Below are 12,928 nucleotides of genomic sequence, written 5' to 3' on the forward strand. Positions count from 1 at the left end.
GAAATAAAAATGTCCAATGAACAGCAAGAAAATGCTCGATCTAGTAAATAATCAAAAAATGCAAAATAAACCATTTTTATCCCAAATAGGCAAAATTCAAAAAACTGAGAACAACCAGGGTTAGCCAAGTGGGGGAAGCAAATCCTGCCATACACACTGGCGGCCGACGTGCACATGGGCGTGATCTATTTTGGACAGAAATTTGGCAATATCTGTCAAAATTTCACCTGTCTCCCCTTCTCAGTATGTGCCAAGAAAATCAACACGGCGGGAAAGATAGGGACTAAAGAAGGAAACCAAGAAACACGCCGTCAGAGGGAGTGAGCGGGGCTAGGCTGAAAGTCAAGCCAGGCGGAGAAACAGACAGGAAGGGAAGCGGAGGCGGGGCGTGCGGTTTGTACTGTCTCCGTTCACGTCATCTGAACAGAAACTTGGAACACGAAGGAGCCAGCCCTGCCAAGCTCTCAGGGAAGATCCCAGGAATACGAGCAATTTGGCCTCTGCTGGAAAAAGAAAACACCTCCCTCTATGTCCTCTCTTCCCACCTCACTCTCAGAACACCACTGCCAAGAGAGAAAAAAAATCCAAAGAGGCTGAAGTGCATCTGCGGTAAAGAGCCCACCCCCAAATGCAGCGCTGGGACCACGTCTTGGACAAAGAGCCCTAGGAGGAGGCGCTGACAACCCTCGTGTGTGAGTGTGAAGACTAACACACTCAGCCAGGAAAACAATGTTCTCCTTCCAGGGAGGCTCCCAGCAGATGGCAGGCCAGGGAGAGTTACGGTGGCTTCTCGGCAGATGGCAGGCTCCTGTGAACTCAGGCAGCCCCTCCCTTCCAGCCCCTGTCGCCACAGCAGATGGCTGGACAGTGGGAGCCGAGCCCGGGCTGAGCTTGGCATGAGCACACGACCGCTTCATCTACTCCTACACAGATGCAGCTCAGCATCAATCCCAGAGCTCAGGGTGAGAGAGGGCCCTAGTAACAAGGGGACCCCAAAGGGAGTGTCCCCCACAGCTGGGCTGGCCAACCATGACGCCATCAGTCGCTGCTGAAAATGGCCTTTCCCATCCCACGCTTTCTTGTGTTCAGGACACAGGCTCTGCCTCCACAAGATCCAAACCCCAGCCTCATCCCCAGCGAGCCCACCACCCGGAGAGGGCGCACACACCGGCAGCCACGGATGTGCGTCGGCTCGGTCTGCACTGTGCTTTCAAGGTTCTGAGTACCTGGTCACTTTTAAATACAGGAGCTCACCTATTCAAAATAGTAATAATAGGGCCAGGCATGGTGGCTCACGCGTGTACTCCGAGCACTTTGGGAGGCCGAGATGGGTGGATCGCCTGAGGTGAGGAGTTTGAGACCAGCATGGCCACCATGGTGAAACCCTGTCTCTACTAAAAATACAAAAATTAGCCAGGTGTGGTGGCGTGCGCCTGTAATCCCAGCTACTTGGGAGGCTGAGGCAGGAGAATCACCTGAACCAGGGAAGTGGAGGTTGCAATGCACCGAGATCACACCGCTGCACTACAGCCTGGGCGACAAGAGTGAGACTCTGTCTCAAAAAAAAAAAAAAAAAAATTAAAACAAAAAAAGAGATCTCTGGTTTTTTCTGGAAGAGTGGAAGATCTGATGACAGAGTCCACGTTCCTCATGCTATACGCAGTGAGCGCTGAGGAACAGCCACCTCTTAGGGGTATATGTTCTCAGCTCACCATGGTCCCCATCCGCCACTCTCCACTCCTTTAAGTCCCCTGCCCAATTTGTAACTGTTGACCCGAACGTCTCCATCCTCAGGCCTCTGATCCTCTCCTTCCCCTGCTTTCGCCTCTGCTGCCCCTCCTTGCTCTCAAGCTCCTCTTCACTCCCAGCCTCCGCAGCCTGAAGTCCAGGCAACCACACAGCCCTTCCCATTCTCCCAGCCAGTGCCCATCTGGTTTCTCCAAAAGGCCAGGAGGTCATGGTCAGGCATTTCACCGAGTTCTAACTGACTCTCTGGAACAGTGTGGTGCTGCTGGGGGTCAGGGCTACTCTGTGACCCCTTTGTTCCTCATGCACAACAAAATAAATCCTGAACCGGAGAGTCAGCGTGTGGAAACTTTCAGAGCAATGAGATATTGCTGCAACATCTGAGCCTGTGATCAGAGGATCAGTCTCATCTAATGGGGTAGAGACTATATAGGCACTATCAAACTGTTGTGTGCCGGGCACGGTGACTCATGCCTCTAATCCCAGGACTTTGGGAGGCCGAGGCAGGTGGATCACTTGAGGTCAGGAGTTCGAGACCAGCCTGGCCAACATGGTGAAATCCCGCCTCCATGAAAAACACAAAACTTAGCCAGGTGTGGTGGCACATGCCTGTAATCCCAGCAACTTAGGAAGCTGAGGCAGGAGAATAGCTTGAATCCAGAAAGCAAAGGTTGTAGTGAGCTGAGATCGTGCCGCAGCACTCCAGCCTGAGCGACACAGTGAGATCCTGTCTCAAAAAAAACTGCTGTGGCAAAGTGCACATAGTGTGGCTGCATGTAACTCATGCACAGAGGCAAGACCATAAACCACTCTTACACACATCAGGGTGAAAACCCAACAAACTGGTCCCTCTCCACGAAAAGTTTGAGAAGAACTGGGTTAGAGCACCTGGGGTCTGTAACATCCAGACTACCTTCTCTGGCAAGCCCCTGGTCCTCCTCTATCCCTTCCAGTATCCATCACACTGGTGCTGCCTCAGCCTTGCAGGCTTGTAGCCCTGCCTGGGTTCCCATGGCAACCACATCTTCTACGGATTGATGCCGGCTGATGCACCCGGACCTCAGCACTGCTTGGTAAGCTTTCATTTGTTTGTTTGTTTGTTTGTTTTTAACTTCCAGCAAGTAACAGCAGACCTGTTACCTGTTATCTGTACAAAGAGGCAGGAGTTACATCCTAAAGGGAACGCAGAAGTAAAACCTCACACAATGAAGATGACTCTTGCTGGCTGTTCCTTGCGTTGAGAACTAGAAGGAAATGGCTTGTGTTGAATTCCATGTTTACATTAGAATCCAAGAGCAATTAGGTGTCTATAGTCAGTGAGATGCAGGGGAAACTCAGGCCAATTAAGAAAATGCCCAGCTGCTCATACTGACTCCAAATCATACACCCACTAAGAGGCAGCACAGGCAATCCCATCACTCCTGTGCTCTCTCTCCCCCGCTACATTATCAGCACACAGAGAGGAATTCTCACCAGGGAAAATGTATCTTTACCTCCACAAGGCTTCTCCCATGCCTGTCTAAAATATCTTTCATCTTCAAGACGTCAGTTTGCCTACCACTCTCCTCCTCCCAGGAGATGACCTCTCCAAGGTGTGGCCTTGGAAAATTGCTTAACTTCTCTGAGACTCAGTGCCTCGTTCCATTAAATGTCCTCATGGAATGTTATGAGACCAAATCCAGAGAATGGCAGAAAAGAACTTTGTAAATTAACAGTAACTGATGGCAGGGCACAGCGGCTCACACCTGTAATCTCAGCACTTTGGGAGGCCAAGGCGGGCGGATCATCTGAGGTCAGGAATTCAAGAACAGCCTGACCAAAATGGTGAAATCTGTCTCTACTAAAAATACAAAAATTAGCCGGGCGTAGTATCGAGTGGCTATAATCCCAGCTACTCGGGAGGCTGAGGCAAGAGAATCACTTGAACACAGCGGGCAGAGGCTACAGTGAGCCGAGATTGCACAACTGCACTCCAGCCTAGATGAAAAGAGCAAAACTCTGCCTCAAAAAAAAAAAAAAAAAAAAGTAACTGATTAAGTGAAAGACTTAGACTTAATTAGTATTGTTCATCTCTGATATTGAGACTGACAAGCCCTTCCAGTATCACTCCTTCCACCTCATTTCTCCACATTTTCATTGTCACCTAAATTGTTTTCCTTTTTACTGGTTTCAGAGGAAATACATAAAACTCTCTCATTTCCTCTATAACTCATCCTAAACTTCATTTATTTATTTATTTATTTGTTTGTTTATTTATTTATGAGACAGAGTCTCGCTCTGTCACCCAGGCTGGCGTGCAGTGGTACAATTTTGGCTCACTGCAACCTCCACCTCCCAGGTTCAAGCAATTTTCCTGCCTCAGCCTCTGAAGCAGCTGGGAATACAGGTGCCTGCCACCACACCCAGCTAATTTTTGTATGTTCAGTAGACATGGCATTTCACCATGTTGGTCAGGCTAGTCTCAAACTCCTGACCTCAGGTGATCCACCCACCTCAGCCTCCCAAAGTGCTGGGATTACAGAGGTAAGCCACCATGCCTGGCCTCCATCCTAAACTTCTAATAAACTCTAAGTCCCATGGTGTGGGCACACACATCTGTCTCCTAAGGCACTACCACAGCCACTGGGTCCAGCAATGGAGCTCAGCACAGAACAGGTGTGCTCTTGCTACATGGAAAGGAGGACAGAAGGAGAGAAGAAAAGCATCAGAATGAAAAACAAACAGGTATGGGAAAATGCATTTGTTACTGAAATGCTCGCATTTTCAGTAGCTGAGGCGGTGATTACCCTTGGGCAGGTGTAGGGGAACTAGAAGGGAGAGGAGGGGAGCTTCTTCTTGGGGCACTGATAATATCCTGTTTTGTGATCTGGGTGTTAGTCACACCAATGTGTTCCCTGTGTTAAAATCCATCAAGCACAGGGTGGAAGGAGGGTGAGGATCAGAAAACAGTGCCTTTAGAAAACTATGCTTTCTACCTGGGTGACAATATCATCTGGACACCAAACCCCCACAACATCCAAGTTACCCATGTAACAAACCTGCAGGCCAGGCACGGTGGCTCACGCCTGTAATCCCAGCACTTTGGGAAGCCAAAATGGGCAGATCACCTGAGGTGAGGAGTTCAAGACCAGCCTGACTAACATGGAGAAAGAACTCTGTCTCTACTAAAAACACAAAAAAATATTTAAAAAATGCATCCAGCCCTCAGCACTGCTTGGCTGAGGTCGTGGTGATATGGTGACACATGCCTGTAATCCCAGCTACTCAGGAGGTTCAGGTAGGAGAATCGCTAGAACCTGGAAAGCAGAGGTTACAGTGAGCTGAAATCAGACCACTGCACTCCAGCCTGGCAACAAGAGCAAAACTCTGTCTCAAAAAAAAAAAAAAAAAAAAAAAAAAAAACCTGCACATGTACCCACTGAAACGAAAATAAAAGTTGGGAAGAAAAAAAATAAATCCACCGAGCACCACATTTAGGATTTTCTGTGTCTGTACTATCCTTCCACAAAAGGTTTAGAGAAGAAGAAATGCTGAACTGTCCACAAGAAATGAAGTACATCTTGGTCACATAGCTGGCTGTCTAGTAAGAAGGCGAGCACACCACAGCAGTCGTGAATTTCCAGCCCTGCCTACGCCAGATGCAACGGAACATGACAACTTCAACCTCAGCGTGCTCTCATCTCCTTCAACGCCTCTCTATTCCACCCAAAGGCACAAGCGTTTGACACTGACATCGCCCATTCTAAAGTGTGTGGCTTCTCATTTTACCTTTTTTTTTTTTTTTTTTTTTTTTGAGACAGAGTTTCACTCTTGTGGCCCAGGCTGGAATGGAGTGCAATGGCACGATCTTGACTCACTGCAACCTCAGCCTCCCAGGTTCAAGTGATTCTCCCGCCTCAGCCTCCCGAGTAGCTGGGATTACAGGCAGACGTCACCATGCTTGGCTAATTTTTTATATTTTTGGTAGAGACAGGGTTTCACCATGTTGGTCAGGCTGGTCTCTAACTCCTGATCTCAGGTGATCCACCCGCCTCAGTCTCCCAAAGTGCTGGGATTACAGGCGTGAGCCACCGCAGTGAGCTGAGATAGTGCCATTGCACTCCAGCCCGAGGAACAGAGACTCTTGTCTTTTTTTTTTTTAAAAAAAAAAAAAAAAAAAAGCCAACAAGTAATTTACAAAGAAACAAAACAGACAGATTCAAAGATAACCACCTACCAGGTAATCTAGGAAATTTAAACTAAATGAGATACTTATTTTTCAGTCAAATTATCAAAGTAGTAATTAATTACTTGTTAATAAATGACTTGAAAGCAGGAAAAAATTGGTTCAGGCGATGTGGGTGGTAGGTGGTGAGGAGGGGCGGAATGTGAACATCTACACGCTGCGTGCCCTGGGTGGCTGTGCTTAGGCGTGGCCCAGGCATGACCGTGCAGAATTTCTCACTCTTTAGTCATCGGGGGACTGAGAGACGTTCCAAAGTTTGATGAAAATAAAGGCAGGAAGTGGAAATGAAATGTGGCAACAAAAACCTCAAGGGAGGGCCAGGTGCGGTGGCTCACACCTGTAATCCCAGCACTTTGGGAGGCAGAGGTGGGTGGATCATGAGGTCAGGAGTTCAAGACCAGCCTGGCCAACATGGTGAAACCCCATCTCTACTAAAAATACGAGAATTAGCCAGGCATGGTAGTGCATGCCTATAGTCCCAGTTACTTGGAAAACTGAGGCAAAAAGAATTACTTGAACCTGAGAGGCAGAGGTTTCAGTGAGCTGATATGGTACCATTGCACTCCAGCCTGGGTGAAAAAGCGAGACTCTGTCTCAAAAAACAAAAAAATACAAAAAATAGCCAGGCATGGTGGTGCAGCCTGTAGTCCCAGCTACTCGGCAGGCTGAGGCACAAGAATCGCTTGAACCCAGGGTCGGGGAGCAGAGGTTACAGCGAGCCAAAATCGTGCCACTGTACTCCAGCCTAGGTGACAGAGTAAGACCTTATCTCAAAAATAAAAAGAAAAGAAAAGCAAAAAAAAAAAAAAGAAAAGAAAAGAAAAAGGAAGGCACCAATGTCCACTTCCTCTTGGTGTTTAAACACAGACACTCCAGCTCAAGCCCACGCCATTCCTATGAGCTGGGGGCCCGAAGCCACAGTCCCAGCGCCACATCCCCCACAAACACAACCTCCAGCCGTTCAGAATGTCCAGGCTGCTTCCACCTCTGGTACAGATTAGAATGTCAATCTGAATGGCAATTAGAGCTATTCCCAGAGTGGACGCTTCGGAAAGGTCCACAGGCCATGCCAGCTTCTCCCCCAGGCTGCTCTAAGTGTCCGAGCTGCAATTAGATGTCAGTTTAATTCCCTGGAGGTGGTGGAACAAGTGGAAAATGCCATTTGACTGAGCACTAATTTTTCCAACTGACAGATGATTATTCTAATTACAAAAGGATTTTCTTTCCTTTTCAAATTGCTACCACATTCCTCACCTGATGCAACCACGGTGCCAGCCCACAGTGTGTTCTCTATGCTGAGGCTCTCGCTGATCGGGGGGTCGCTGTCTTCCTGGAAAAGACCAAATGGACACACATTCACCCTGAGGCTTTCCCAGAATCCATAGGCTTCTTCCAGCCTGCTCTGCTCAAAACAGAAGAGGCTCCCCCTGATGAAACTGAGGGCTCAGTTTGGAAGCCAATGGCTCCACCATGAAGGGAGATCTGAGCTTTTCCACTGCCCCTGGGGTTTTCATCTCCCACAGAAATATGTGAAAAAGTTGGCCTGTGATTTAAAACATGCAAGCCTCAGTGGGGAGCGGTGGCTTACACCTATAATCCCAGTACTCTGGGAGGCCGAGGTGGCCAGATTAGGAGGTCAGGAGATCAAGACCATCCTGGCTAACACAGTGAAAGCCTGTCTCTACTAAAAATACAAAACATTAGCCGGACACGGTAGTATACACCTGTAGTCCCAGCTATTCAGGAGGCTGAGGCATTGAACCCCGGAGGCTGAGGTTGCAGAGAGCTGACATCGCACCACTGCACTCCAGCCTGGGTAATGGACCGAGAATCCATCTCAAAAAAAAAAAAAGGTACAAGCCTCTTAGCACTGAAAAATGATTTACGAGCTGAGAATCAAAGTGTAAAAGCAAACCACTCAGGCTGTTTGCAGGCCAACTTTGTTTGTGGCTTACAGAAAGAGAACGTGGCTAGTATAAGGTGGGTCCTAGAAACGTGTTGACCCATATTCCTAAAATAAATTTTATATATTTTTTGAGACAGAGTCTCGCTCTGCCGCCCAGGCTGGAGTGCAGGGGTGCGATCTCGGCCCACTGCAACCTCCGCCTCCCAGGTTCAAGCAATTCTTCTGATCTCAGGAAATCAGCCTCCCAAAGTACTGGGATTATAGGCATGAGCCGCCACTCCCAGCCTCCAAAAACAAATTAAATCCAAATCTAATTTCTCTTCTGAGAGGTCTGGAAGTGGCTTAAAAATTATGAAAACTGGCAGACAGGATTTGTATTAATAAAAGAGAACAAAGCCAGGCACGGTGGCTCACGCCTATAATTCTAGCACTTTGGGAGGCCGAGGCAGGTGGATCACCTGAGGTCAGGAGCTCAAGACCAGCCTGGCCAACATGATGAAACCCCATCTCTACTAAAAATACAAAAAATTAGCCAGGTGTGGTGGTGCACGCCTGCAATCCCAGCTACTCAGGAAGCTGAGGCAGGGGAATCACTCGAACCCGGGAGGTGGAGGTTGCAATGAGCCAAGATCATACCACTGAACTCCAGCCCAGGCAATAGAAGGAGACTCTTGTCTCCCACCCCCCGCCAAAAAAGAAAAAAGAACATAGATCCATCTGAAGGACACAGAAGGAAAAACTGCTTTCAGACGTCACCGTTCATGTGAAGTACAGCAAACACTTGGCTCTAAGTTATCAGGTCATTCAAGGTCATTTAAGCTCTTCCAAGGCCGAAAGAAAATTCCATTTGTGTCGACCTTTACTAAGAAACAATACACCGGCTTTCAAGGTGGTGCCTTCTTTATGTCCCCACTTGGCATAAAACTATTTCCTGACAAGGAACTGTCTACACTTCTTGGCCTTCATCCCTTTACACACTCTCAGTGACAGGATCCTGTGTGAAATAAGCTCACTTACTCGGGTGAAGGTTCCCACGAAGTTGTGAATGTCGATATTTGGCTCTTCGGCGTACACGTACGATCGAATCTGAAGAAGGTCCTGTTCAACAGAAGTCACATTTGGGAGTCAAAGCAAAGTCAGTTCACAATTCGAGACTTCAGGAGGTATCCGCTATTTTTCCAAAGCAACTGTATTTCCCCAACAGAGCAAACAGGCTCTGAAAATTACAGAGGAGGTGGAGAGGAGAGGAAGAGTCTCTGTTAAGTAAGTTTAGGAGTCGCTGCATACAGTATATCAAGACACCCTTAGGGCCTCTACAGTGAAGACCCTCGTTTCTGTCCATTTACCCAGCGCTGTCCGGACTTGATGGAGTGATGTTACACACCTATTAATAGCCTCGAAAGGGGCAGAATCTCCTCTGCTAAATTCTAGCTTTCAAGACTTGTTTGTACCATTGAAAACACTCCTTCAGGCTGGGCATCGTGGCTCATGCCTGGAATCCGAGCACTTTGAGAGGCTGAGATGGGTGGATCACTTGTGGCCAGGAGTCTGAGACCAGCCTGGCCAACATGTTGAAGCCCTGTCTCCACTAAAAATACAAAAAATTTAGCTGGGGGTGGTGGCGCGTATCAGTAATCGCAGCTGCTCAGGAGGCTGAGGCAGGAGAATTGCTTGAATATGGTACGCGGAGGTTGCACTAAGCTGAGATCATGCCAGTGCACTCCAGTCTGAGCAACAGAGCAAGACTCTGTCTGAAAAAAAAAAAAAGAAAAGAAAACATTCATTCAACAAATGGTTACTGGGCATCTACTCTGTACATACCTCTGGGAAGAGCTGAAAAAGGAAGTAAGAACACCTCACACTCACAAGGATGGCTGCTATCAAAACAAAAACGAAAAGGAGTGTGGTGAAGATGTGGAGAACTTGAGGCCCTGGGCACTGTTGGTGGGAACCTAACATGATGCAGCAGCTGTGGAGAAGAGCACAGCACTTCCTCAAAAAATCAGAAACAGAACTACCATAGAATCCAGCAATTCCACCTCTGGGTATACACAAAAGAAATGAAAGCAGGGACTTGAAGTGATCATCTGCCCACCCATGTACAGAGCAGCATTGTTCACAATAGCCAAGAAGGGGAAGCAACACAAACATCATCAGGGGATGAATGGCTCAACAAAGTGTGGTCTCAACGGAAGAGGGAATATTACTCAGCCTTAAAAGGGAAGGAAGTTTTGACACACGCTGCAGTACCATGGACCTTGAAGACGTTATGCTAAGTGAAATAAACCAGTCACAAAAAGACAAAAACTAAGTGATTCCACTTACAGGAGGAACTTAAGAGTAGTTTAATTCACAGAGACAGAAAACAGAAAGATGGTTGCCAGGGGCTGGGCCAAGGTGGGAAATGAAGTTACTGCTTAATGAGTCCAGAGTTCCAGTTGTGAAAGATGAGAAAAGTTCTGAAGATGAACACTGCTGATGACTGCATGACAAAGTAAATGCATTTAATGCCACTGAACTGTACACTTAAAAATGGTTACAATGGCGAGATCGCGCCATTGCACTCCAGCCTGGGTAACAAGAGGGAAACTCCGTCTCAAAAAAAAAAAAAAAAAATGGTTACAATGGTAGATGTTACGTTGTGTGTCTCTTAGTGTAATTATATATATATATTTTGAGACAGAGTCTCACTCTGTCGCCAGGCTGGGGTGCAGTGGTGCGATCTCAGCTCACTGCAACATCTGCCTCCTGGGTTCTAGTGATCTTCTGCCTCAGCCTCCTGAGTATCTGGGACTACAGGCTCGTGCCACCATGCCCAGCTAATTTTTCGTATTTTAGCAGAGATGGGGTTTCACTATGTTGGCCACGATGGTCTCGAGCTCCTGACCTTGTGATCTGCCCACCTCAGCCTCCCAAACTGCTAGGATTACAGGCATGAGCCGCCGTGCCCGGCCAGCACAATTTTTTTTAAAAGCAAACAAGAAGTCAATCTTAGGTGATGAGAAAAGACTAAAGGTGAACCATCGTGGCAAAAACTCCATTTCAAAGCATCATATGAGTAGTGGCACAAGACAGGTACAGTCGGGAGAGCAGCAGTCACTTTCAGAACAAAGGATAAAGGAAGCAGACGGGGACTGGGCAACAGGAAAGGCAACGGAGGGGCAGGAGGGAAGCCTGGGAGGAGGAAGGGACAGGCCACAGCTCAGAGTGGAAATGGAAACAAGGTTCAGGAGCAGAAAGCCCCATCGGGCGGGGACAGGACGGGGAAGAAATCCCCGCAGTGGCACAGACAGATCCCGAGAGGAAACGGCAGGGCAGGGCCCAGATCATGCTGCAAGTTAAAGGCCAAGCTAACAATGTATGATTACGTCAGATACACACCCACTGCCGCACTCACACGTAGACACGGCGTGGGGACAGGAGGTTCTAGTCTAGAGTTGGCTTTTCCTCAATTGCTTTTCTTTTAATAGCAAGGTAATCTGCTACAGGGGTTCTTGAGTTCCCATACTCAGCCAACTGCCTGCTGGCCAAAGATGAAGCTTTGCACAAACAGAGCTAAGAGCAAACCCCAGCCCCCATATACCAGGCGTGTGAATCTGGAGAAATGAAAGACCCCTCTAGTCTGTCTCTGGCCTGTGAAACGGCCACACCACCACTACATTTTAGGGGGCAGTACAGAGTCACTATGGGGCCCGGCTTCCATACCTACCAAACGGTGGGACACAGCTGTCCTCAGGTCGGCTACAGCTATGGCAGGACCTGTGTTTCACCAGGGTGCCCTGAGGCCGCTGCTGCCATCACTGCAGCCAGTTCTGCCCCTGTACCTGGTTACTGGATCTGTTTCTTCTCCTCAATTCCTTTTCCAGATTCTTCTTATTTCCTCACCATGTTAACAAAATTCTTTGAAAACTGTTTTGCCGATCCTGACAACATGGCCCAGGCCGGCCCATAACTCCTGCAGGAGAAGCCGGCCAGACCTGAAACAGCTGGATGAGCTAGAAGCAGGTGTCTGGTGTGTCTGGTCTCTTAATCTGCAGCTCCTGCCAACAGCCTGTTGTGACATGTCCCCAACCCAGTCATGTACAAGTTTCTTTGTACCTTGCTTTTACCTGACCTTTTAAAGGGAAGTAGGAGTCATTTCTAGAAAAACCAGGGAAGCAGGAATTGCCTTACTAGATAAATCTTGCTTATAACCAAGACACCTGATTATAAAGTGCTAGATAGACCAATAAACGCCCAGAAATATTAAAGAACGGGAAATGGATATATTGTGATAACCACGTCTTGGAATATTGTGCAGATGCAAAAGAAAATGAAACTACACTCTAAGACTGGAAGTGGTGGCTCATGCCTGTAATTCCAGCACTTTGGGAGGCCGAGACGGGTGGATCACTTGAGGTCAGGAGTTCGAGACCTGCCTGGCCAACATGGTGAAATCCTGTCTCTACTAAAAATACAAAAATTAGCCGGCTGTGGTGGCAGGCACCTTTAATCCCAGCTACTTGGGAGGCTGAAGCAGGAGAATTCCTTGAACCTGGGAGGCGGAGGTTGGAGTGAGCCAAGATCGCACTACTGCACTCCAGCCTGGGCGACAGCATGAGATTCCATCTCCAAAAAAAAGGTGGGGGAGGGTGAGAAAAACTGCAGAACAACAAATAGAATACGGTCTTACAGCATTTACATGAAACTACATGCCACAAACAAGCCTGACTGTGCATATTTATAAGCAAGTGCATTGAGAAAGATCTGGAAAGACCACTATCAACCTCACGTGACCCCTGATTCCCTCTGGGAAGAGGATCTGAAGTAAAGGCCGTGGGCAGGACTTCTCACTTTTCTTCCGTAGCTTTCCATACAGTTTAATTGTTTTTAACAAAAACATATTCATTCATATATTAATCAGGTCATCATTTCATATAAATCTTTTTTTGGTTTTTGGAGACAGGGTCTTACTGTCGCCCAGGCTGGAGAACAGAGGCAAGGTCTCGGCTCACTGCAGCCTCTGCCTCCTGGCCTCGAGCTATCCTCCCACCTCAGCTGCCAGAGCGGCT

The 12,928-nt window shown here is 47.9% G+C and overlaps 1 protein-coding gene across 2 annotated transcripts in view; it reads right to left on the reverse strand.

Moving 5' to 3' along the window:
* The window catches only part of ATP9A (ATPase phospholipid transporting 9A (putative)), a 168,654-nt gene that overhangs the window by 83,584 nt on the left and 72,142 nt on the right, over window positions 1-12,928 (reverse strand). For both annotated transcript variants that reach the window (XM_039479637.2, XM_074406664.1), the window contains exons 8-9: window positions 8,895-8,975; window positions 7,226-7,301 (exon numbers count right to left, since the gene is read on the reverse strand). In XM_039479637.2, the coding sequence (XP_039335571.1) occupies window positions 7,226-7,301; window positions 8,895-8,975 (157 nt within the window). The remainder of the gene's footprint in view (window positions 1-7,225; window positions 7,302-8,894; window positions 8,976-12,928) is intronic.

This window comes from Saimiri boliviensis, chromosome 9 (genome assembly GCF_048565385.1).
Source record: "Saimiri boliviensis isolate mSaiBol1 chromosome 9, mSaiBol1.pri, whole genome shotgun sequence".
Lineage (NCBI taxonomy): Eukaryota > Metazoa > Chordata > Mammalia > Primates > Cebidae > Saimiri > Saimiri boliviensis.